Raw genomic sequence first — 27,697 nt, forward strand, 5'->3', positions numbered from 1 at the left:
AATACTCTGAACAATTAAATTACATAGATAAAAAGAAGCAATCAAATCCCATATGACACCTCCTAAAAGCCACGGAATTTTTTTCCTCTTCCTTATTATCTCCCATCCTTATTAATTTTATGAAACACACGTATGCTAACAGCACCTGAAAAGAAGTAAATACCTATTTAGGAAAGAAAATTGGAGCCAGGTAACTTGAAAGAGCTGACTTAATTCCCCAAAAGCAACAAGAAGATAGGCCTGCTAATTCTATGAAACTAAAGATGATAATTTGGAAAATTAATCAAGAAGAGGTTTTAGAGGAGAGAGGTGTGACAGAAATCAGAAGAAATAGAAGGATGAATATAAGAATTCATGGAAACTGTGCATCCCTTCAGGATACTGCAGTACTTAACAAACTCTCCATATTTCTTACAAATGTGTATACTACCTAGCTCACTGTAGCTGGAGCACTTCTGCAACAGAATTACATAAGCAACAGTAGTTTTAGAAGGAGATAAGAACTTCTGTACAATATCATTTGGAAGAAGGGGACCAAAAGTAAATGTAACTCTAAGTTAAAACATCATCAAAAATAACAGACGGGCAGGAGTTTTAATAAAAAAGGATCATGGGCTATCAGCAAAAATTTTGTCAATCTGCTGAAGCTGTTATTTAGGTGGGAAGTTTAGACTTCTGTGGTGGTAGTGGTACACCATGGAGCTGTTTGGCATTCCCCAGTTAAGGCAGTAAAAAGTGTCACCTTTCAATGTAATGAGGAGTAGGGTTTATTATTTTCATGAATCTTCATGAGGCCATGTACAAAACTGAACACACATGGCTATATATGACATTATTATTCCTTACTTTTAGTGGGTCTGTACTAGTAGATTTCAATAACAAAAGGTACAGACACTTCTGGATTAAGCCCAGTGTTCACAGTTTGGTGAATCTCTCTTGCTCTTTCATGAATGTTTTGGTTCTGTTGAGGAAGGGGTTCTGTGGGAACCCAGGGCACCAGGAATATTTCTCAGTCTTCTCTGAGGAGTTCTGACCCCCAGAGAAACAATGACTTTGACCCTCATTCATGGAGAAAGCTTCCAAGACTTCAAGATAGACTAGAGTCCACAAAAGTGTGAAATAGATTATAGAGAGTAGTGTAGTATGTCACTTGGGTGACAAATTTAGGTTTTGGGATTTTTAGTGTGTTGTAGATGGAAAAAAGATGGAGGACATAGTGTGTTGTTCTGAGGTCCTTCTTCATGCTTCTTCCTTTTTCTTCATGGGTTTGGGTGATGTTCTGTAATTGGACAGAAAAATCCGCATTGCAGGCTTCGAGGGATCAGTTCTTGGGTTAAAAGGGAAAATAATCTACGTCTCATTTCTTAATTTGATAGGTTAATCTTAAAAGACCTTGTAACAAGAGATGTTAGCCATTTTTGTGGTGCTCTTCCAGCGCACAGAGTCTGGCATAGACAGCGTGCAAAACTGTAGATAATATAACAATAAACAAGAAGCTGAAGACTGAAAAAGTCCTGTGCTTCTCCTTTTTCTGACACCAAACCACTCCAGGAGGGTTTCCCTTGACAGGGGGACCACCAGGAGAGGCCCAGCGAGAGGCCCAGAAACTAAGAAATCAATAAGGCTGAGCCCATAAGTAAATAAATGAATGCTAAATGAATCATGATTTATAAGCCTGCAGTAGCTGTCTGAGAATGTTTCATGTACAGTATTCTTTTGAGTCCAATACTTCATTTGACTCAGAATTCTTGAAAATAAGTCACCTCTCAGAAGAGTGTCAACATCTTGAAAGCTGGTCTGTATTCAGGCAGCATTAGAATAATATTTAGGGGACAAGAAATCTGTGACACTATCAAGTACTGCAGGCTGATCTCCTGTGTTGAGTGTTAGAGGGCAATATGTAGATAAAACACATTCCTAAAATTTCTACCCATTACTTCTGAGGTATAGGGAGAGGTCTGTATGTATCATTCTTTGCCTACCTAGCCACATTTAATGACAGAGTAGATAATTTTTTTGAAGAACTACATAAAAATCCCTTAGCAGTCATTAATGCTATCTTCCAAAGAATGTTAGTGTTTATTAAAACCAACTACTGTTTTAAAGGTGGGGAAACATGCATCTTACACAATGATAAAGTGTTTGAGAATCTGGAATGTGAAATTTACCTGAGACCTTACTAAAATCACCACAATCAGAAGCTGTCCCAGCCCACTATCATTCAGTGCTGCACAGGAATCACGAAACCAGTTCTGAATGAGTTAACCTACAAGCAGGGAGAGTGTGCACTGCCAGTGTGCCGCTTCATCTTGCCTGAGATACCATCCCAAGAAGCAGAGTATAGCACCCTAGTTTGAATGCTATATTAGCATAACTTCTTCTATTTTAAGAGTTATCTTGTTAAGACTTTCTCTGTATATATTGGATTTTTTGAATCTTCAGCTTTGGTGCCATGTAATACTAAAATACACTGTTGCCCTATTGACACCTCTCTCATATAGTAAGAGATTGACATTCTTGTCTTAAATTGTAGTTTAGAAAGCAAACTTGCTTAAACAGCACTGGAGGTGCTGTAATCTATCCCAGAAAGACTTTAAGCTTTTCTAATGTCCCTTGATGACTGGCATATTTATCAGGGAAAGAAGAAATGAAGAAGAAAACTGGAAAAAAAAGAGGATGTATTAACAAAGTATTTCATTAGTAGTGTATGTATAATCTTAGTCTGCAAATTCTGATAAGTGAAATTTCTCACTGTCACTTCTGCAGTTTCAGCAGAATCAGGCTCTAAATGTTATTTTTAAAAAAATAGTTCAAGAATTATCAATTAATTTTGCTTTACATAATGCCATGTAATGTTACAGTGGATATCAGGTTTCCTGTTTTACCATTTTAAGAAGCATCGTTGTTATATAACTGGCCTTAAAAAAAAACTTCCAAAAACACAATGCTTTCCCTATTTTAGGATTTAAGGTTTATATTCCACAGATCATATTTTTCCTTGAATTTAAAAATATTTTAAATATAATTAACCAACCAAAACAATTGAAGAAAGTTAGTTTTCTTCTTGCTGAGATAAAAATGAGGTCAGAAAAAATCTGCCCCTAAAGGTAGCTGCTTCACAATCTGAGACATCACAGAAGAGTATGCAACCTCAGAGGGAAAGTGTGAGGGTCAGGAAAGTTGCTTTTGTTTCTTTTGGACCTTAATTACAGCTTTTAATATCAGGAACCTGTAGAGCTAGACACTTTGTGAATTCAGTTGGCTGAGGCAAAAAACCCTTGCTGTTCCCAGATACAGAAATTGTCTCAATGAGAAATTCTCTGTGGACAAGGTATGTTTTATTTCTTGCAGAAACAGCACATCCATGAAAGATGTTTCAGTGTTTTTATCACATTGGGAAAAACTTTCTTAACCCAGTGGTTAATGTGACATTAAAACAAAGAAATAAAAAGTAATTTTGTTGGTTCATGTCCTAGCTAGGTTCAAGTCTGATTTCAAATTTCCTGTTAATAATTCAAATGTGAATGCTTTTCAACTTATCAAATGCTGATGATCCACACTAACAGAATTTTTTATTTTTATAAAGCATTGCCTTTCACTGGTGTGTCCAACAGATCTTTTCTTTATCTTTAATTCTGAAAAAAAAACGTGCAGGAGGTGGAGAACTTGTTTGTGATTCTCTCAGCAATTCTGCATCTTGGTGACATTCGCTTCACGGCCTTGACAGATGCTGAGACAGCGTTTGTGTCAGACCTGCAGCTCCTGGAGCAAGGTCAGTAGGACACGACCTCGGAGCATCGCCTGCTTCTCCCTCTGCTGGGAAGTTGCGCTGCTCCACCGACAGATGGAAACACAATTCCAGGGACACAAAAAGAAATGACTTCTGAAAATTCTTAAGTTGCTGTGGGAAGACAGTATCCAATTGACTTGGATGTTTTATAAATTACAGATTTTTATGGGATTAAATAAAATGCCAGTATTGCAAATTAGCTAATTAAATGTCATATTTAATGCTATTGTTTGCCAAAAGAAATTGTACAGTGCACTTTGTGCAGTCTTGTTTTGAAATGCTTTTGCACTGCCTGTCAACAACTGAACAATTTGCCTTGAATTGAATTCCTTACATTTAAAATCTATGTCTGAAAAAGGACTCTTGTTTCTGTGCTTTGAAGTTTGCCCTCTTGGTCACTAACAAATCTCCTCCAAGTGGCTTATGAATACAGAATGTCAATGAGTAGCATACCTTCACTCTAATACCACAGAAAGTCTGCCAAACCCTGGGGAAAGTCCTTAGTCTTTGAAGGGGAAAGAAAGCTGTAATGTAATATACAGATACATTAATACTTCACAAAGTACTGATCATAGTAATCCTATTTTATGTGTTTGTTAATTTTGATTACTCCTGTGACAGTACCCTTTTCTTTAATGTTTGAATTCTTTCGCTATTCAAAAAGAAATCTGCAAAAGTAAATCTGTTGTAAAAGATAAAACATGCAGTATCGCATAAATCAGTCTTTCTTTACATTTTCTTTTCCTTTCAGTGGCAGGGATGCTGCAGGTTTCACCAGATGAGCTTGCTTCAGCCTTAACAACTGATGTTCAGTATTTTAAAGGTAATCTTCTCCAAGCTTACATTCTCATAGATCAGACCCGGTGGCATTTTGAGCCTCCTGATTTAAAAAAATTTAAAAAGCTGTCAATTTTTTTGTTTCTTATTTCTTGTATGGTCCTGTAAATATTCCCTCTGAGGAATATGTAGGCTTATCTGCCATGCAGTAAATCAGACTGGCCACTAAATTAGAAATGCCTTTGTAATATGGAACAAAGCAGTTTCACACTGTGATGCTGATGGGCTCCTAACTTGATTAATGTTACAAAAGTGTGTCAAGATAGCAGAGTAGATATTAATAGAAAATATTAGTAAGAACTGTAATCAACAGGAGTGTCTTAGGGAAAAAATCTGAAAAAATATTTTCAGTAAAATATTAGTTCTATGTAATACTCATACACATTTCTTTTGAAGAAAGTATAAAGGCATGTATTTCCAAACTTAAAATCTTTTGAGTGTTGACAGTCTTCTCATGTTGCACTGGAGGCTTCAGAAAAAAAGCTAACACCATGTAAATGTTTGGCAAAGGAGAAGTAACTGTAGCTAAATTTACTGTAACTAAAATTACTTAAGGCAAAGTTTACAGCACACTTTCATCTCCATTTTCTGCTCTTTCTCTTAGGAGACACGATTGTTCGGAGGCACACTATAGAGATTGCAGATTTTTACCGGGATCTCTTGGCAAAATCTCTGTATGGTCGTTTATTTAGCTTTTTAGTCAACACAATCAACTGCTACCTTCAAAATCAAGATGAGAGTGGCAGGTAGGAGTGCCATTGGAAACTGTTAGGTGTTCTGTTGTCTGTTTAAATTCAGAATTGTAAAAGAAACGATCCCTTTGCATGGTGGAAATTAATACACCTTGATAAAGTTTTAAAGAATTTCACAATAGCATGACAGTGATGTTTGGATGTTTAAAGCATTGGCTATTCCTCCTAACTGTTTCTACTGTAAACTATTTATTTGTTTGCTTATATAGGGGGCCATGGTACTTCATATGGTAATCTAGATTGCTGGTTACAATTAATAGCTCTTTAGGACTTGACAATACAGGATGAGCTGTCTTTCAGCATGGAAAATGTTGCTTGGTGCTTTTTTAATGCACTGGATACTTGTTCTTTCTTCCCAAAGTAGTGACCTTAGCACAGGGTATTAAAACCAGAATTTTGTTCAAAGGTCTTCAAATGAATGTTTAAACTTAACTGATTTAAATGTTCTAAGAATGTTCCTTAGGTTGGCATCTTCTAAATTTGATGCAGTTGCTATCCAGCATGGCTTCTTGGAAAAATGAATGCCAATTAATGTGCATCAGTGGAGCAGTCAAGAAACAAATTAAAGGAACAAAAAACCCAAAATCTCAGTGGAATCAAAGCAACAAACTAAGACAGTAGACCTAATTAGATGATCATATGCATGTGACTTAATCAAAGTTCAACAGCTCAAATGCTCAGCTGAGTTTTCTTATGAATATAAAATACAAGTGGCTTGGAATTATTGGTAAATGGTAATCCACTAATGGCAGATGTGGAACTTTCATAAGTATGTTTTCTTTATATCATATCTCTATGGCTGCATAGGACAAGGTATCCTCTTTTAGAGTTTGAGGACTTCACAATCTTACTTTTATTCCTATTCATAGACCAATTAGTGACAAATCTCTTCTCTTCTATGGGTGTAGCTAAGAGAAAAAGGTACCATGCCTGAGTAACTCAGCTTTCTGCACCTAAAATCTGTCTGTCATTATATATACACCACCAGAAGTGTCTCACTTCCTGCTGAAGGCAAACAGAAGTAACGTAGAATGATTTTTCTTGTCTGTTTGTGACGCTAAGCTAGGGCAATTTTCCAGTCCATGGCCTAATTTGACATACTCTATATAATAAGAAAGGGCAGTAACATGAGGCCACAATTCTTCCTCATTCATTCCTGGGATTTATGGAACAGAGGCTTAGCTCAGTGCATGTCTGTGGCAAACAACAATCCAGCTCAGGCATTTCTAATTACAGTGAGCTTTTTTGTAGTGATTGTTGAGAAAGAAATTTAGAATTGATATATTAAAAATATTAAAATTATTTTAAATAATTTTTCAGTGTGTAATTTTACAATTTGATATTTTACATTCTTTCAGAATAGGGTGTTGCGTACTTCTGCTGTTAATATAAACCTATATTTTTAGATATCATAGGTTCTTCAAATAATGAAAGTCAAAATTGTTTGTATATTGTCTACCTTGTAGTCTCCTTTTAGTGCAATCCCTAGGTAGAAGAGGTGACCTCTACCTTGTGAAAATATTTCTCAGTGAAACTATTGCTACCTATGAGGTAACTTGAAGACTATGTGAGGTTGTAAGTCCAGCTAAAACAGAACAGCTGTTTGATGTATCAAAAATGAGGAATTTGCAAAGGTCTCCTCTGGCCACATATTATACCTATGCTTGATAAGGGACAGTTGTTCCTTTAGGCTGCTTATAGAAAGCTAACCAGCTCAGGATTAATTTGTAGTACTGACAAGATATGCTAAGGTTTATCAGGCCAAAAACAGCTTCCTTCCCTTTCCAAACTTGAAGCTAAGTAGCTTATTTTAAGTGGAAATAAGGTTGACCATCCTTCACCGCTGATATTTCAACCTCAGTTGAAGTAGCCCACATGCACTTTTTTTTCTTTTTTTTTTTTTTAAAGTCCAGCCTAATCATACTGTTTAAACAGGCGGAGTAAATCAAGGCATAGAATAGTTCTAGATGCAAGCTGGATTACTGCAATGAATTTGTGATTAGTGAATCAGATTTACTTCAAATACATCTGAGCAGCTATCAGCAGCATTATATCTCCAGTCTGGTGCAGTTTTAATAAACCTCTGCTGAAAGATCCACCAAAAACATTTACTTACGTGACTACATAAGTCTGATACATTCCAGGCCACACTTTATTCCTCAGTTGGAAACTGACAAAGTTACTACTTATCAGATGGGATGAAGCCTTCATCAGAAACCTGGAATAAGGTTTCTAACTCAGTTCTCCTGTTCTGTTGTGAGGCAGCTTAGCTGTACTTCCAACACACCAGTGAGAATTCATGAAGCAATAAAATTAGATTTCTTGGCTTAGGAACTCTAAAAGAAGCATTTTTATTGACATTTTTGAGGAAGGTGGTTAGCCATGTTTAACTTTTATGGTTGAAATACTTGATTTTGGTCTTTAATATTGATTTATATTTACTAAGAAAAAGCTTGTTACAGGTTTTAGGCAAAATAAAAGAAATTATTATCATTAGATGTAAGCAAAGGGGAGATGATTCTGTGAAAAACTTCAAAGACCAAGCTCTAAAGGTATGAAGTACAGAAAATAAAAACTGTTGCCAGAATCTAGCAAATTAATTGCTTTGATATACTATTCAATAGGTATAAAACAAGAATTTTAATGTTTGTTAGTTAAGATAGTGGACATTTAGAAATGTTGTTCTCTTCCATAAAAACTTATAATTTTGTCGAGTTTTAACTAAATTATAATCCTACATGCTAGTTTAGACTCGTTGCAAGATCTGAAATTTGTTTACTTTATTCATTCTGATAATACTTTTTAAAAATCTATTGTGGAGAAATTATTTTGCCATAATTGGCCCCTAGAGTGGGATTAGAAGAAAGCTAATAACATTTCTCACGGGTGCTTATAATTATTTTTTAATTATTGATATTTATCTTCACTCATCTATATAATGATTTCCCATTCTACTGATGTTATTATTATCAAGATAGTCTCGGTGAATTTCTTCCTAAGACTCCTAACTCTTCAAAGTTTACTCAGATAACTATGCTGATTTTCAGTTTTGTAGATTCATGGCTGCCTTAATGTGGCGTTTCAATGTAATCGATTGCATGTTGGCAAAGTTGGATCTGGTGATCCAAATGAGTAATGAAATTATTTAAGGTAATGTTTTAACAATTCCTGACTCATTCTCTAAGAGGGCTTTTTCTTTATGGAGACTTTAGAATGTCTGGGAATTCTTATGAAATACTGTTTTTCAGTTCTCATGGAAAACAAGCTAATTAGGAATATATCCCTGAGAAAATCTTGATACTGTGTTCCTTGCTTGCTAGTAAGTTTAAGGCATGTTTTTTTATCAGCTAGTTAGAAAAGATTTTCTCTATTTGTAGATAAAACCTGATAAAAAGCTGATAAATATTTTGTAGATAAAGTCTGGCTGAACAGCAGGTCCCAGAGGGCCTGGGGCTAGCTGGAGACCTCTCACTTGCAGTCACCCTCAGGGTCCATTACTGGGCCCAGTATTGTTTACCTTATTCATACCTGACCTGGATAATGGGATAGATGTCTCCTCAGCAGGTTCACTGAGGGCACAAAGCTGGGAGGAATGGCCAATACCCCGGAGTGCTGTGCAGCCCTTCAGAAGGACCTCAGGAGGCTGCAGAGATGGGCAGGGAAGAACTGTGTGAAATTTCAGCAAAGGCAGGGTCCTGCACCTGGGGAAGAACAACCCTCTGTACCAGTACAGGGTGGGGGCTGTACCTGCTGGAAAGGAGCTCTGTGGAGCAGGACCTGGATGTCCTGGTGGACAGCCATCTGTCCATGAGCCAGCAGCATCCTTGTGGCCAGGTGGGCTGATGGTGTCCTGGGGTGCATCAGGAGCAACACTGCCAGCAGGTCAAGGGAGGTGATTCTGCCCCTCTGCTCAGCCCAGGAGTGCTGTGCCCAGCTCTGGGTTCCTCAGGAGAAGAGAGACATGGAGCTCCTTAAACAAGTTCAATGGAAGGCTACAGAGATGATTCAGTGACTGGAACATCTCTCTTATGAGGAAAAGCTGAGAGAGTTGGGCCTGTTTAGTCTTGGGAAGAGACAACTGAGAGGGGAACCTCATCTTAGTCTGTAAAATCTAAAGGGAGTGTGGCAAGAGGCTGAAGCCAGGCTCTGCTCAGCACTGCAAGAGGCAATGGGCAGAACTGAACCTAATGCACAGGAAGTTCCACCTGAACATTGGGAACAACTTTTTTATTGTGTGGGTGACCATGCACTGCAACAGGCTGCCCAGAGAGGCTGTGGAATCTCCTTCACTGGAGATAATCAGGAGCCATCTGAATGCAGTTCTGTGCCATGTGCTCTGGATGACCCTGCTTGAGCAGGAAGGTTGGACCAGATGACCAGTGACTGTGGTCACTTTCAACCTGACCTATTCTGAGATTCTTATGTGGCAGCATTACAGACAAACAAAGAAAGCTGGCATTGGGTCATGCTTTCTGTCTGTACCACCAGGTCAGGCATAGATTTCTATTTTACACAGAGCATACAGATTATTTCTAAAGATGTAATTTCTGGAAGCTTTTATATTCTGACTGTATACTCATATCCATCAAAATTCAAGTAGTGCCAAAGAGTAGCAGTAGGAACACTTATTTGGGCAAAGGAAGGACCTCAGATGTCTCATTTACAAAATTCTTAATATATTATTTGATTTATAGAACATGATACTCAGGAATAGAAATCTTCCTAACTTCAGAAAAAACCCCAGAAAATAAACCCTAAAACATTTATTTATCTATTACTGAACTCAGTAGAAGGGTGCTGGGAGTGCAGGAAGGAGGGAAAGGAACTTCCTGTTCAGAACCTGAACCCACAGCATAATGAGAATTGTTTCTATATCTGGAGGTAGAGAAGTCTTTAAAACAAACTACAAAACATCTAATATAATTTGGTGCATAATATAATAATTTGAAATCTGCTTAGTGCTGGATAATTTCCAGTGTTTCATTTAACTAGATAATGCCATTTTTTAAAGCACAGAACAAATTTCACTTGAAAGAGCTGAGGAAGAGTATGTGGTACTAATGAAAGAGCTATAGATCTTGAGTCCACTGGCAAATATACTTCTTCTTTCCTGCCATAACTGTCAAGCCACTCAAAAAAATGTCTGTCAGATATGGAGCCAGTGTTTCCTTCTGTTGTGTCCAGCCATCTTCTCTATATGCACCACTCACACCTGGGTAAGTTAATAGTAAAATAAAAATTACAATTGTTGAGCAAGATATCTGAGAGACATGGCAATGACACCAAATCCAGGAAAAATTTCAGACTATTGAAAAATCTCCCTCAAACATTTCAGAAACTAATTTTGTTTGATAATTGTTTGAGATGAAGAACAACATATCCAACTGGAAGTATTCAGCCTGTTCCCTTCAAGAACTGTGTTTGTGACAACAGGTATAATCTGTTCCCCTGTGAAAACTGAGGGCTTTTTAATTAGGATTCTGAAGGACCTCATTTGAAGGCTAGGCTATAAACTTCCTCTAATCAGAGAAATATTTCCTCATTAATCAGTATCACTTCCAGTATATCCAGATCAGATGTAAGCCTTCCTCATTACTGGCAGCAGTTGGAGGAAGAGCAAGAGCTGTTGTATCTTGGGCAGATGAAAAGGTGCATTAGATCACCCTCCCCCAACAGATTCATCTCACTACTCTATGCTGGCAGATTGCAAAAGATAACAAAAGGAGTGGACCCTATGGATTTTGGAGCTAAGAACCATTTGCAATGAAATAAAAGTGAACAAATAACATTCTGTAGGTTTGTCTGAAGCACTGGGTACTGTAAAGGGAGTTTTGTTCACCTTGCCAGGAATGGCAAATGGTTTGAGAGCATCTCTTGATGAATGGCAAGATATCTGCCAAGGTGGTAGATTATCAGACAGGATGTCTTCTGTATGTGTATTGTTTTTAGGAGTTGCCAGGAATTTTTATGTAGTTTCTTTATAATATAGTTGTTAAGTGTACAAGATTAAAAAGGTATTTCTTTTCCTATAAGGATATCTTTACAGAGATGTTCTGAGGAAAAAAGGCAAAGCTGGAGACATTGTAAAATACTGTGGGCTGAAATACTGTTTTGTGTATCAGAAAACCAAAATGACCTATAGTGAACATCCATGCTTTTTTAAAAGAATTTACACCTGTATGCTGACAAAAGAGATAAAAAAGTTCTTCAACCATCAGCAAATTCTTTTTTTCTACTTTATATTCTGGGAGATATTTTCAAACTTGAAATCAAAGTCTCAGGCCTCATTAAAACCACAGTTCTTTTAGTTATACATAATAATATTAAATATCTGAAATACACTGAAGAAATATGTCAGTGATGATAAGTAACCATAAAATAAGAAAATAAGAAAATCTTTCAGAACAAAAAGTGCCCTTTTCTAATATTTGTTCTCTTAGACCCTGGTGACATGTCCTTTCATTTGTTAACATGCAAACATTCATGCTTTCTTTTGCCTTGGGAATCTCTGCTATGATTATTTAAGGAAAGTAATTTTGCTGGAATTAATATGATTGACAGCTAGCCAGTAGAAAGATATATGGACCCTCCTTCTGGCAAGAAAAGTGATGTGAAAAAGAGGAAGACAAGAAGAAAGATTAAAAGAACAAAGTAATTTGCAACCACATATAAAGCAATGCTTTTAATTTGGATGTTGTATTGTCAGTTGTTATTTAGTTTTCAAAATCTGAGCAATAATTTAATACAGAAAATACTATCATGGTTGAAGAGATTTTGCACATAAAAAGCATATTGTAATAGTAAAATGTCACTGTTGTAGAGGATACAGAGCCTAGTGCTGTTATACTTACCCCGTAGGCAAGATATTAATTATGTAAAACCTCCAGCTCTTTTAATGTGGTTTGTGCATCTCCTAATAATACAAGACCAAAATTATCAAGAGGAGTTCAAAAAACACTGATACTACACGTTTTTCTGTCAACAAATGCGTCTCCAGTATATTTGCAAGCCAGTATATTTGTCACAAATATCAGAGTTTTGATAAGGAATGCACTAAGGCTTTTACCCAGAGTTTTGGAAGCTCAGATTAGGTTCCCATTTTGCCTGACTTTTAATAATTCATTAAGTCAGTTTGTATTGGTCTTTTCCTAATGCAAATGTTTATATATTCCTTGAGGGAAAGTAAGAGAGACTAATTTGACAAAATAACTCTCACAGACTCAAAAGGGATGTAAACAATCCAGTCTCAAATTATTAATTAATTCAGTCAGAGAAGTGATAAGCTGTTTTGTCTGTATTAAGTAGTTCTCAAAATTGTGAAATATAATGCAATACTTCAGCTGTTGTACAATGCTACACGGCAGTTCGTGGGGTTTGCCTTCCTACAAGGAAGGCTACATACAAATGGGAAAAAAAAGAAAATAAAAAATGAGAGTGAAAACCCATAGAGTATTCTAAAATTTCAAGCTTCTCTTTTTTCCCCAAAACAAATTTAAATAACATAAAAATTCTGGATTTTCAATATTCATTCTTTGAAGTAGTTTGTTTTTAAAAAATTAATTTTCCTTTCTATAAATTGACAGATTTTGTTGAAAACTTGTTCTGATAAGGAATGTACACCCCCCATCTCTAAACAGGAGCAGTTGTGAATGAGGCTTACATTTTAAAACCCAATTTAAATTGCATTCATTGCTAGAGATGGATGTGGTGATACAGCTTTATGCTTTTTCTTGTAGAAATTCCCTTGGAGGCTAATCAACCTCCCGATAACCTCCCCTGCCCAACAAAGCTGTTCTGGACTAGATTTAATATGTAACAATCCATGTCTGACATTTATGCACACAGCCAGTCCTGTGACAATCAGTAGTGCATTGAACTAGTGTGCTTTTGAAATGAAGACAAACTTCTTGGGTATGATTTCTGATAAAGGCTCTGCTTGCCCCTGAGGATTGTTTTTCCCAGCTTGTTTTATATTAAGCATTTTTTTTCCCAATGATTTTACTTTGTTGGTTTGCTGTACAGGAATTTATTTTTGAGGGCTGGGTCCTCATCTAAGGCATGGTGGGGATTACAATGACTGCAATGGAAACATATTCATGTCCTTCAACAGTGGTTCACCTTTTTCTCCTTTACATCTGTAGTCTGATATGAACAGAGATTTAGACATAGAGGAAACTTGGAATATGGAGAAAAAAAAATGGAAGGATCTCAGAACAAGCAGTCTGCCATATTATTGTTGCAAAGTAGGCGACAGAATATCCCAAAATACTCAATTTGCTCACTGCAGTGAGTTTAGTTTCCCCTCCAGATCAGGCTTACAATGACTCAGTCCCAAGTACAGAATAGTAGCACCTCTGTCCTTATCCCATTTCTTCTCTTCAAGTCCTAGGTGACTACTCTACCCTGATCCTTCCACTCCTTCCACCTGGCCACAATAAAATCCCTTCCCTGAATGCATGCAGTGACACACAACAAATCAGATGCAACATCAGCAGCTACTGGTTTTTTATACAGAGAAGGAACATGTGCTTTCTTCAGGCCTGACCCCCGACCCCCGACTTTCTTTTCCCTGGGACATGTAACCTCTTGGGCAGCCTGAGCCCAGAAATTCTACTTGATGATGACACAGGGAGGACTTGTGCCTAACAGGTTTCCCTTGAAGTACATTCTGGAGAAGCAATCCTGACTGCCAAAGAAATATAAACGGGAAAGGATAACTGAGTATAACCAGGCATTTTTGAAACTTCCCTGAAATGGTTGTCCTTGATGCCAGAAAATGGGTACCTGTATTCTTAGAAACTGGGTATTAGGAAGTTAAGATTTTTTCCTTCTCTTACAAATTTAGTTTTTAGCATAGCTGCTAAAGCAATCTTGAACCCTGCTTTTTTATTTCTGTTCAGTATAATAGGTTTTGAATAGAATTTTGATTCTATTCTGTACATGGTCTGCTTGTGTATTTCATCCATGTTTTTGAAATACAGGCTGCTTTTGTCCTAGAACAGAAATACTTCTGTCAGAAACAAGAGATGCATTATTCACTTGCTTGAATTCTTATTATCTGTAATATCTTTTTTTTTCCCCAGTGACCAGGTGTTTGAAATTGGAGTATTAGATATTTTTGGATTTGAAGAATTTCAAAAGAATACTTTTGAACAGGCAAGTGTGGATGCTTTGCTGAATTTAATGTACCTGTTGTTATTTCTCTAATTAACTAGTTTTGATCAGAATACAAATATACATGAAGGTGAAAATTTTCTCTTAAAATATTTTTTCCATTATACCTATATGTGTATGCATTATATCCTGGGTTTTGTACAGTTGTTGACAATTTTAATATAATACAGTAAATGTCTATTGTGATTTTGAAAAGGGGTAGTATTAGCTCTGAAAGACAACCTGAGGAAAATGGTGTTGTTTGTTTTCATTCTTGTGGTATTTATACTTCAACTAGATCAATGAGTAGAAGGACAATATACTGAATTGGAAGAAAGACCAAAAGGTCTTCGATGCTTTTGAGAAAAAATAAAATGAAAATGCTGCTTCATGCTAAGTGCCATTATTGGCAGATTCACCTCTGTGTGACTTCACAACATGTGACTTTTCAAAAAATTGAATTGCATCCATGGAAAAGAAATTGAAATTTATGTCGCTAAATGCTTTAAAATCCTTTTAAATATCAAATGTTCTTTAAGATGTTTGCCTAACTTCAACATTATTCAGTGAACACCAGAGCTCTTGGAAATAACGTATTTCAGAAAGGATTAGTCACTCTACACAACACACTCAAAGAGGTGTTTAAGTTGTTGTTCAGTTGTTCATTCATTCTGTGATGCAGAGGAAGAAAATCAAAGCATAGAACAAAAAATCAAAGCAGAGAAAAGAATTGAGAAGGCAGCAGCAGCAACAAAGGACTTGTTATTGTTTGAAATTGTGATTTGCCCCCTTGTCCCAGTCAGTCCATTCTTTTGTGGCTCAGCTTCCTCCTCGTGGTGAAATAGAAGTCATAGAGCCACATCAGTTCAGCTTGTATAACATGTTTACATTGCTACCCAATTCCCAAATGTTTGAAAGCACACAAAAGGTTTACCTGTACATCAAAGGAGCATGTAAGAAGGCAATAAAATAAATTCCAGTTTCCCTCTCACAAAATTCTTTTTGCTGTTACAGTTCTACCTTGCTTGAACTTTTGCTGGATAAGGACTCTTCTTGTGTACCAATATTCCTAGTCATTTACTCATTGTGAATGCCACCTTCAGGGGAAAATATAAAGTGAAAAATTAAAAAAAAATTAGCAGATTGAATATATGAAATAAAAAAAATCCATAAGCCTCCTGATTAATAAATATGATGTATTCTATGCAATTTGAATACTTCTCAAAAGAGAAGGGTTCATCTTGGGACTTACTGGATATTTTCCTTTGACCCTGTTCTGCATTGTTTTTTTGTCTCAAAATTCCTAAAAGATTTGCAATTGACATCATGAAATACCATTAATTCAATTTTCTGGGGTAAGTAATTTTCTGCTTAATAACTGCAAAGGATACTTGAAGAGAAAATACAAGATCTAAGAAGAAATAGTAAAAAGAAATTAATTTTATTATTTCTGTGTGGCAAACATGATAATTTCAAAGTCATATTTGCATTTCTATTTTATTTTTTTTCTAAATAAATATATTTCAAGAGACACTTACTGTCCCTCCACCTATATTGAATTAATTTTGTTGAATAATGTGAATTAATAATCTGAGTCATCTCAGAATCTGTTTAACTGCATTCCTGAAAAGACAAAGCAGAAATCAGAGTTTTTTATATGAACTCTATAATGCAATTAACATATCTGATTCCGGAAGTGGTGGGTTCTAGTATCAGTGAAGAGAAGCAGTTTGTATCTCCATGTGGTACATACTAATCATGCAGACTTACCCCAAACAGCCTGAACTTCAACGCTGGAGCTCTCCAGCAATCTAGTCTAGTTCAGAGTTCTGCCTGGGCTTGTTAACCCCAACAATAACCAGTCTTGTTAGCCCAGATAGGGTCCTCATGCAGAACATTGCATCATGTCTGCAAACATGCCCAGTGTCAAGGCCTGTGATTGCAGAATGTTAGCACTAAATGTTACAACCAGACTGTAGCGGAGCCATAAAAATATTTTTAATCACATTTAGATTAGTATATTTGAAAATGTCATTAGAAAAGTAATTTTAGGGATTTTTTTTTCAAATTAGTGTATAATAGGGCATTCTTTCTGATATCTTTTTCCTTGTTTCTTGGAAAAAATTATGACTGTTTTCAATAAAAATTAAAACTTCCTGATTGCCCAAGACTGGGGACATTCAAAGTAGCCATGTGAATCTTTCTGGAGCTTTATATCAGGCTGGTAGATAGGCAGTTTAATATCATAATGAAGAGAGTAATAAGATAGTAAATCACATGCCAGTTTTGATAAACTGTGTTTGAAGATGGTTCAGGCAAACAGAGATGGATAAACTGGGTAGAATTACTTGTTTACTCCAGTCTATGTTTTGGAATGGCAAGGCATTAGAGTATTGAAATATCAAAGTCAAATGAAGAATTGGTCTAGGAACAACTCATGAGCAATGCAAAGGAAGACATCTGTCAAAGGACTAGAAAAGTAAGATGAATTATGCCTACACCAAGATCTAATAAATACTGCAGGCAAAAGGATGTGGCTGACAGCTTGTAGAGAGAAAACTTTTATAGGCCATTGTAAACAAGAAGACATTAGAAGTTAAAAAACATTATTAATTTTTTCCCTTTTCCTGGGTGAGTATTGGTAAGCATTTATTGTATAGAACATGTGTGATATGTTATAAGAGCAAAAATGGGACATGTAATTCTTAAATAAAAGTAAATAAGTGTGTGGAACAAGCAATAGTGAGGGGACTTTTGATTTTTGATATGAAATTTAAAAGCTGAAAGGCAGGGAACACTGCTTTCAGAAGGCACAATCTGAAGGAGTCATTGCTCAATAAAGACTGAAAGCTTCTGAATCACCAGGACTCAGTGAGTTACTGCTTTTACTGCTCATCAGCTGAGCTATGGTAAATGACTACAGTACACTTTTAGCTCACCCTAATAACAATTTACAATCACTTCCTAGCAGTGATCATTAGCTTGGGAACAGCATTTTCCTGGAGCAGCTGCATACCTGCTGTGCCAGAAGAGCTTTGTATACAACCATACAGGAACATGGTCAGAAGTGAGCACAATTTCTCTTTCCTATTCTGTAAAGAAATGGCCTTTGTTTTGTGGTCATTCCAGGAAATATGAGTTCTCTACCAAAAATACCAATGGTAGTTTCCAGTGTTAATTCAATGTTTTCTCAGGCTTCCTATTTGAGAGAAATTGTATTTGTTTCCAGTTTATTCCACACCCCTTTAAAACTAGAAGATGTCTGCTTCTCTTCTAGTAGAATTTAAAACTAGGTGAGATCTTATTCATGGCTCCTTCACAGCAATAATCCAAATAGTACAGTTGAGGAAGGCTACAACCTTCATACTTGTGATAGTATATTTTTGACCACAAACTCAGAACCAATGAATATAAGAAGCAATAAGCAGGATTGATAGTGGCCTGTACTAATTTCCCCCAGCTGTATCTAAGAAAAATGTATTATAGAAGAAGAACCAGACAGTGGAGGAGAAAGAGTAGCTTTTCTTCCCCCTGCAGAAAGTCAGGAGCTGTAGATTCACCATAAGAACAATAATGCAATAAAGTTAAATGGACAGTGCTAGTAGTCTTTTCTGCCCAATAAAGAATTCAAATGAGAAGCTAAAGAAAGTATTTAGCTCTTGCTAAATTCTGTGTTTAGTTCTTGTATGGTATTTTACGTCTATAGGCCTCTCAAGTTTTGCAGTAGAAAGTACCTACGAATTATTCTTTTATAGGAAATAAAAGTGATTTATCTAAATTAGTGCTGCAGGTCAGTGCAACAGTCAAGTGTCTCTTGACTCCCATTCAGCTCCATACCTGTTAAAGTGCATGCACATTATCTGTGTGATGCAGTAGAGCCCTGGGAGAGGCACAGCTTCCATGGCACCTCTGTGCAGCACATCTTCTGCAACAGGAGCCAGCTGGCTCTGAGAGCAGAGAGCATTGCCTGCCCCAGTCACTATGGTGAAGCAGAAGAGGTCATAGAACCCAACCTGTTGGAATTTTCCCCTATATTTATTATAAGGTGTGGTAGATTTTAATTATTGTTATTTCTATGCTTAATTCTGCTGACACTACATTTTTGTCACATAACATTTCCTAGCCAGAACAACCATAACAGATTATTTTACATTAAATTGCATTGTCTCAGCCATTAGACTGTTTCTAGCTGTCTAAATGTAGGGTCATGATGTCTATTTTGAAGTGGATGGATATGAATACACAAAAGTTACACGATGTAACTTTTCAACAGTCATTGCTGCCTCAGTGATAGTAGATGGGAGGTCACACGCAGGTTTTTACATTTGGACAGTCAGAAAGAGCATTTAAAGATTTTGTTTTATCCAGAAGAAATCAACCTTCTTTGGTTTTGCCTGTGCAGAGCACAGATGGAGGTTTCTGTGTGCCTCTGTGGAATAGGCAGCTGCTGGTGCTCACTGAGCTCTATTACTGTGTAGGGATTTAATGCAGAACCTTCCATGCAGTTCCCAGTGCTGGAGTATTCCTTATTCCCTATAGCATGATGGAAAGTGCTTACTACATTAATTCAGTTTTTAGCAAGGAAACATGACGTGGTATTTTTAAGTCAGAGTTTTGCTGGCCTCCATACACAGGAAGGTTTTAACAACCTTGTTGTGGAGCAGTGAGGACCAGATGATCCTTGGCACCAGGGAGCCAGGCAAGAGGAGGAGCCAGAGGATGGCCATGCCCACCCTGCTGGGTGGCATCCCTGGAGCTTGGTGGACAGACGAGTGCCCATCAGCAGCCCTGACCTGGCAAGCAGCCAGGTGGGGCTGGGACCCTGTCACAGGCAGCTGGAGAAAGAGCTGGAAGCTGGCACTGCCGTGGCATCACCTGGGACCAGGCCCATCAGGAAGGAGTGGGCGGGGGCGGGAAAAGCTGAGAGGGCTGTAAAAGCCTATTCCTTCCCTCAGGGGCCTGGCAATCCTGTGTTTTACTTTCTTCCTCAGTCCAGCTCCTGAGAATCTTACACTCTTCATGGCCTATGTCAGGGTGTACTCCTCCCTCTTCCCTTTTAGACTCTTAGGTCTTCTTCTTCCCAGTGCACACATTTCTTTTGTTTATGCAGGGCATTATTGTCTGTCCAGTGTTATTTTTTTACAGTAGACATTTTGTAGCCAAAAATAAAATAATTTATCTCAAATTGAGATTCCCAACTCAATTCAGTTTGTGGTTGATTGGTGAAATACTGCACAACAACATTTGACTGACATACATACATACTTTTCCACGGTAGCACCCTTTTTTTTCCCCATAGTACCTCGTTCCTGGCCAGCATTACAAGTGAAAAAATAATTAGAACTGTTTCAGTTTCAGAACAATTCCAAACTCTTTCAGGGAAAGATTGTTGTTACCATGTTTTTTTGTTAGCTTGGTTGTTTAATACTTTCATATCTACGAAAAGTCAGTGAGGGAAAATTCCACTTTGTATTGCAATTGTCCCTTTTTTGAGGGATGTTTCAGACCCTCCTTTGTGGAAGACTTCTCAGCTACTTGTAGCAAAGTTTTAATATAGCACCAGGCTCTCTTTTACTTTATTTGAGGAAGACAAATCAGCTAATGGCAACTGATCCCGGAGATGACATGGAGTCCCAGTGAATTAAAGATCTTCTGACAGAGGTAGGACAATGTCTGAATTTGTGTTGGAGCTGCATGGAGAACAAGAAATCTGTGTTAGAAAGCAAAGGAAGAAATGTAACAGTTCTGGTTTTATTATCAATTCCTTAGAAATATTCTGATGGGTACTATACATACAGAAAAGGACATTGAAATGTTTCGGTAGTAGACACAAAGGGCAAGAGCATTCAAGATACTTCTGAAAAATAAGTGTCAAGCTTAGGTTTAAAAATATTTTCTGAGTCCAACCTCAGAAAAAAGATGATTCTATGTTTCATTATCTTAGAAACTATGTTTTTGAGAAACACTAGGGCAGTTCCTTGCAGGTGAAATTTGACATTGTAACTTCATCATCTCAACCCATAAATTAAGGCCTGATGGATGTGTTGAAATGACAGCTGTTAGCTTCACTCCATGCTCTGAATACATATTTCTTGGGAGAGTTAATCCTTCTACATGACCAAAGGATGTAAATGAGCTTTCCAAAGGGTCTTTGCATCCATCTTTCTTTCACTGATTGACAGTCACCAAGTTTCCACAAATTTCCTTCTTTGGTAATGCCTTTTTCAAATAAGCATAAGAGCTTGAAAATTGAATAAAGAGCAGGAAAATTTCATTAGTCATGGGTGCTTTTCTGTCTTCAGAGCACAGCACAATTTTGGTATTCTACCTAAATTTTAATTTGAAGGGCACTTAGTCTAATGTGATGAATACTTATTGCTTTTGCTAAATGCCACTGTATTATTTTCCAAAATCTAAAATTTGGGTAGTGCTGCAAGTTATGATTGTTTTTGTTTGGGTTTTTTAAATACTTGAAGAAGCATATTTTTTTCTTCTAATAATATTCTGAAAGGGCTTCTTAGAGAAGACAGACAAATATATGGTGTATTTGTTTTCACTGAGATGTGATAGTGAGTTAATGTAAAAAATATTGGTAGAAAGAGAATTACTTAGAAGACATAATGTGGAGTCCAAGAGATGCATATCAGGAACCGTTTAACAATGTTTAATGACAAAAAGTGCCATAGGTAATGTTGAGTAATGCTGCTAGTTAAAGCAAATACAGTTCTTAAAGTTCCCCAAATATTTATTTTAGGTAAAAATATATTTAAGTAGTTTGGGGTTTTTTTGTTGTTGTTTTTGGTTTTTGATTTTTGGGTTTTTTAATTACTGTTATATTTCAATCTAATTTACACGAGTACAGTTAAATACACGTTTAAGAAATGTGATTCTATGAACTTTTCAAATCTTTAGACAGAAAGTATATGATTGTTTTTTGTAATACTTAGAAGACTTGAAGCAAAAACATTTGGGTTTGCAAAGCTAGTTTAGTTCATATCCATCCCATTTCTGCATTTCAGCTGCTTTAACTATTACGTCAACCTGTGCCAAGCTTTTAATTTGAAACATTCCTTTCATTACCTCTTCCCAGCAGGTTGTATAAAACACTGAAATGGAGAAAGAACAGATCAGAATGCGTTGCTTTCCAGCAGCCCCTGGCTGTTCTCCTGGTTCTCGTTCTGCAGAGCTGTTCTCTCTGCCACTGCTCCAGAGAGCAGCTTTGGGTTTGCAGTGTGCACTTTGTACAAGTGCTTGAGCTGCTTTCTGCCCTGGTCTGCAGTACCTTAGTGCCATTGTGGCATGTCTGCCAGTCTGGGTCACAGTGTTGCTTATGTTGCTAAGCAGCACCCCAGTGTATGCCATAATACACTGGTTGGTACAATTTAAAAAATTGCTTTTTTCTTTACCATCTGTGTATGATTTAACAAAATAGTATTCCTTTTATTTTGCTACTTAAAACCACTGTTGTTTATCAGATCTTTGTTAGATGTGTCTAAGACAAATCTTTCCTTTGTCTCAAATTGTGTAGTTCAATAGTTTTGCTGCAGAGTCAGGCTCTCAAATACTTTTTTTTAAAAAATGCATTTTAAGAGATTGGCTCATGATAAAAAGTAAGCTTGACTTTATGGGAATTTTGACAGCTTTTCTTATTATAGAATACACCTTTGTAAAGTTGAATGACCTGGTTCTCTAAATAGGTCAGCTGCAAATAAAGATATATACAGCATGCATCATTTTAAGGCTTTATCGTATTCTGCAAAGTGTAAGCTTGTCTGCCTTATAAAATAATGTTAACAAGCTTCTGGAAAAATTTTGTAATAAGAATTCCAGAAGTGATCAGTAAAGCACAGTTTGCCTGCCACAGAGTTAAAAAAGCTGTCTTTTCCGTAAAATAAGTAGATACTGGAAGTCAGTTGTGTACTTCTATTGTTAAGAAGATAACAATCTGAATGTTTATAATCCCACTTTAAAGAAATCTTGCTTTTATTCGAGGCTATCTTTTGTCTGCACTGTCGTCATGCATTAGTAAAAACAGTTAATAGACATTTGGTTGTAAAATGTGCTTTGTCTCATTTCTTCTTGTTATTTTTCACGCTAGTCCACTTTATTGTAGAGCAAGTACAAGGTGGCTATGCTAACAGGAGGTGTTAATGGAAAATTCAGGCAACTCTTACACATTACTTGGGTTCTCTTCCCTCATCTGGATGTTAAGCCATGTAATTTTAGGATTGATCTAAATATTTCATACCTTTTAATATGACTTGCTGGTAGAATTGCTTTACACACTTTATTCATGGAAGATATAGTTTATGGCTGGCCAACACAAATATGTGAATAGTTTAGACTGAAAAGAAAATGCATGCAGGCATTCCTTGTATCATTCTTCGTATGAAGTGTTCTTACACCCTTTTAGGAGTTTCTGTTTTCTTAATTTCTTAGTCATAGTTGATGTAGCATTGGAGGAGGTTTTAAAATTGTCAACTAAAATTTCCACTTTAATGTCAAAAAGTCCGTTTAAACATTTATTCCACAAGGTTATTAAATGCTTACCTATTTTAGCAGGTGGGCTTTGAATAAAATACAAAAGCATACAAATAAGCTGGTACAATTCCCATCTGTTTTTAACGGAAAATCATATCTCTGTGAATCTGTTTAGTTTTGTATCCTATAAAGCAATCAAAGAAAATATCTTAGAAGTGTCTACTCTATTTTTCTCCCCAAATATTGAACTTTTCTATGGAACACCATTTTCTCCCCAACTTTCTTTTAGAATATGTATAAAATGGAGAGCAGCATCTAACAAAATGTCCCTGGGTGTTTTAAACGTTTTGGTAAAACACAATGAGCTCTTCAAAGACTTCAGACTTCAGTGACATTGTATGTGGAAACAGAGTTCTGTTTTTGTTAGCACTGAAATAACTACAGACTCAGGATCTTAAACAAATATGTAGGGTTTTTTTGTTTGTTTTTTTTTTTTCTAAAAGCACATTGTATTTGCATAACCTTCCTGAATATAAAATGCAGAAGAATATTAAATATACCAATTAATATATAGAGTTATCCTTCTTCATTCAATTGAAGTAGTGTAAATTTACACTGTATTTGATAATGCTTATATTTGATAACTCTTATGTGGAATTCACAATGAACTGTGCAGGCAGAAAATTGTGTATTCCCAATTTAACAATAATGGTTGTTAAAATCTAAATTTCCCTAGGGTCTTCCTAAATTTGTGGTCTACCAAGAGACACCATATTGTGGATTGGCATTTCTTTAAATTCAATATCAGAGATGCAGTAAAACCTACATCGATGAATTATCCAGTAAACATCCAATATTAATTTTTTCTTCATTTTACAATAGCTGTGTGTCAACATGACCAATGAGAAGATACACCAGTACATCAATGAAGTGCTTTTCCTACAAGAGCAAGCAGAATGTGTACAAGAGGGAGTTGCCATGGAAACAATGTATTCTCCTGGTAACCATACCGCAGTCTTGGATTTTTTCTTTCAGGTAGTTTCCAGATCCATTTTACACCATGTATATTTATACATTCTGTGCATGTTAGGCTAATACAAACTTTTGCTTGCATTTTCCAATTTGTCGCAAGGTTGTGGGTCAAAGAGGCCACAGCTCAGTGGCTCACAGAGCTCACTAAGAGAGCAGGGCTGAGGAGGATGCAGCATCCTCTCCCTGCCTGTACCGATTCCCGTGCAGCCTCTGTGAGTCAAGGCACGGGGGCTGTGCTGCCCTAGGGCTGACGAGGTTCTGTCTGGAGCCTGGCAGCTCCTTTAGTGCCTGAAGCTACTTTCTGGACAACTGCTAAGAAGCAAGTAACACAGTTTCTAACAGATCATCAATAGTGACCATTTTTGGCAATAGAAATACTGTTCCCTACGTTTCTTATAGAAGGACCAGCCATGAACACTTACCAAAGTATTTTAATATTTTTCTATTTTTCCTGTTTTTTGAGGTCATATATGTGTCTGTTTATTAAGTTACAAGCTTTGTTACTCTACAAGGAACAACTGAAATTCTATTTCTCCTGTATAAAATGAGAAAAATCTATTTTTCATTTCAGAAACCATCAGGCTTTTTGTCAATGTTGGATGAAGAAAGCCAATCTATTTGGTCAGTGGAACAGAGTCTTTCTAAACGCATTCAGTCTTACCTGGATACATCAGATACAAATACAGTCTATTCCTCCACAAAAGATGGAAATGGTAACCTTGCCCCAAAGGATCTGGGCTCTACCTTCACTGTTATGCACTATGCTGGGAGGGTAAGTTGTTTGAATATCCTTTACATGCAGTTAATGAAAAAAGTTAACAAAACAAAATTTTACATGGCTTCTCCAGCTCCTGGCTATAAATAGGCTTTCACTGCCAAGTGCTAAATTTTCAGAGGACAGCTTAGAATTTCAATGCCATATCTAGTATATAAGATGTGTAGCTTACATCACAACATGCAGGATATGGGCTACCTAGTTCTGGCTCCTAAATTTTGTCTTCCTTGTAAGCATTTAATGTAGAAGGAGGTGATTCAGGTCCCTCAGCACAGATGTTTAATACTATTCTGACTGGCTCCACTTTGCATACAGATGTGGTTCCAGAACAGTACAGGTTCCTTGTAGCTGCTCTTCTGTATATCTAGATACCTGGGTTACTAGCATGAATCTGGTAAAAAAATCAAAAACAAACCCCCCCACTTTTTCTGTTAGTAGTTATAATATTTTTTTTTCCTACAAAAATCCCCAGAACACGCTAAATGTCTTTCAGCATGACTGTAAAATTAAATTATTATTTTTTTATTCCCTTGCCTGTAGTGTCCACAGGAACAGTGTAATCAGTTGTTTTAGACTTCTTACCCTTTCCTTTCCAATACTTCATTTTCATATTGTCCCCACAATCACATGCAACTCAAAGCAAGCAAGTTAGATATGTGTTTAAAGGGATAGTTTTTGGTGTGGTTTTTGGTGTGTTTTTTGGGGTTTTTTTTTTTTTTTTTTTTTAAAATAATCTGACAGTGGTATGAATAGGGACAGATCTATTTTGTGGCTCCTCATTTGGAAATAAAGCTGATGGAAGTCTGGAGTTGTGTTTTGACACAAGTAAATTTGTTCCTGCCCAATGATAGAAGTGTGGTCATTATGGAAAGGACTATTTGAGTACTGCTTAATTTCCTAACCCAAATACTCTGAATAACTCCCTGTAGGTTCTTCTTTCATCACAAAGCCTTCTACTTAGAATCAAATTATTTGCCAAAGTTTAGTGGTTTAATACCTCCACTACTGGGACTTGTCAGTAGGAATGTGGGCACACAGTGATCAGATAACAGTACAACCAAGATTTTGTGAAACTTACTAGGATTTTGAGTGAGGGAATAAAGGATTGACCATGAACTTCAGATGTCTACTTTAATTTATAAACTTTTTTATACTTTTTACACAAGTATTTTTTGATGCCGTTGTGCTTATACAATTTTATCATAAGAGCTCAAAAAGGTTCCACACCCCAAAACTTGGCAGCACCAGCAAGGCATCTATATTAAAATCACAACCAGAATAATAAGCAAATTTCTTCAAAATGGAAGAAATTTTTGTCTTATTCTCTGAAGAAGCAATCAGAAGATTTGTAAAGACCAGGATTTCAGGTTCTGAAAGTTAAACTGTGAGGGGTAAAGAGGACACTTTTCATTAACATGTGTTTTAGTCTTGCACGGTTGTTTAGATTTTTTGTTTTATAACATAGACACTTGGTTTGACCTTTTCCTAATAATAGTAATGACATTTAATCTAAAAGCAAGAACAAATAGACAGCTCTCGAAGAAATGTAAATCCACACATTCTTTCAAAGTCAGTGGAGATCCTCTGATTTACATTGGCTAAGGAACTATTACAGTCAGGTTGTTCCTTGCATCCTTACAACACTAAAATGCTTAGCCCTGCCAAAACAGAAAAGTTCTCTTGCAACTGCTTAACTCTGCTTGCTTTAATAGTAATGGAGCTAAATCCTTAAAGACACTTGCATTTCAGTATCTTGTGGGACTGTTATCATACACTGAATTTGACAGTGTTTCATGATATGTATTTATATAAAACTTAGATGATAGTGTGACTGTACTAAATGACACAAATGGAGTTTATTCTGAGACTAGTATGTCTTCATATGTTGAGAACCTGAATATAAAAACTCAGATTTTAAAACTGCTGATGCTGTTCTTTAGATTGCACTATTACTACATTTAGTAGCTCTTTTTAGAGGTCATTGGTGATATATGCTTTATGAAAATTGTTAAAGGATAAGGCTTTTAAGTATATCAGGATTTATTGGCACTCAAAAATAAGAATTTCATATATTAAGTATCAATATAGTTTGGCAGGTTTTGAGACCCGTTTTTATAGTCTGATATCGATTAAATGGGTCTAACATAAGTGAAGTATAAAGCAATCTTACACTCGATTGTTGCCTTCAGAGATCTCCAGATTTAAACCAAGGGGCCTTAATTTTGTTCTCACCACAATTTTTCACTGATTTTTGCTCCTTTAACTTGGTAACGCTTCTCTGTATTTACATGAGTGTAACTGGAAATCAATCAGACACAGAGGATAGAGAAAGAATTACCAGTAAATTGTGACAGGTAATCAAACAGAAAAGTCTTCATTTCTAGCGTTAATCATTGATGCTCAGGTGATGTGTCCAGGCTGGCAGTTGAGGAGGAAGGCACACTGAATGCAGCAGGCTCTGTATGAAGGCACACATCCTGATTTCTCTAGGTAACAGTTGGAACTGCAATGTACTTCACAGCCAGTGTTAAAGAGCTACTCTGAGTCATTAAAAAAAAAGAGCTAATATTCTGTGTTGGCCCTTGGTATGAACCACTTATGACCTTGTAATTTGGGCTTCTTTTCATCAGTAGTGTGTGGTTGTAGGTCAAAGTCCAGAATGAATTAGGTTCATTTCTTTACTCAGACACTTGCAGTAGCTATTTTTGCAAGTCAGAAGTGCAGTTAAACTGGAAAATGCAGTTATTAAAAATACATCCTCACTGAAAAGACCTACTTTTGTATATTTAACTGAGATTGACAGACAACGTTTTGTGAACAAAAGTGATACATCCAGCTTTATATACTGAGGTAACTACAGCTGATACAGATGTGTCC

At 36.5% G+C, this 27,697-nt stretch overlaps 1 protein-coding gene across 4 annotated transcripts in view; it reads left to right on the forward strand.

Moving 5' to 3' along the window:
• Positions 1-27,697, forward strand: part of MYO16 (myosin XVI) — a 358,619-nt gene that overhangs the window by 236,207 nt on the left and 94,715 nt on the right. For all 4 annotated transcript variants that reach the window (XM_030948473.1, XM_030948456.1, XM_030948465.1 and 1 more), the window contains exons 18-23: positions 3,655-3,772; positions 4,542-4,613; positions 5,232-5,373; positions 14,463-14,535; positions 23,896-24,048; positions 24,617-24,817. In XM_030948473.1, the coding sequence (XP_030804333.1) occupies positions 3,655-3,772; positions 4,542-4,613; positions 5,232-5,373; positions 14,463-14,535; positions 23,896-24,048; positions 24,617-24,817 (759 nt within the window). The remainder of the gene's footprint in view (positions 1-3,654; positions 3,773-4,541; positions 4,614-5,231; positions 5,374-14,462; positions 14,536-23,895; positions 24,049-24,616; positions 24,818-27,697) is intronic.

Source organism: Camarhynchus parvulus, chromosome 1 (assembly GCF_901933205.1).
Source record: "Camarhynchus parvulus chromosome 1, STF_HiC, whole genome shotgun sequence".
Classification (NCBI taxonomy): domain Eukaryota; kingdom Metazoa; phylum Chordata; class Aves; order Passeriformes; family Thraupidae; genus Camarhynchus; species Camarhynchus parvulus.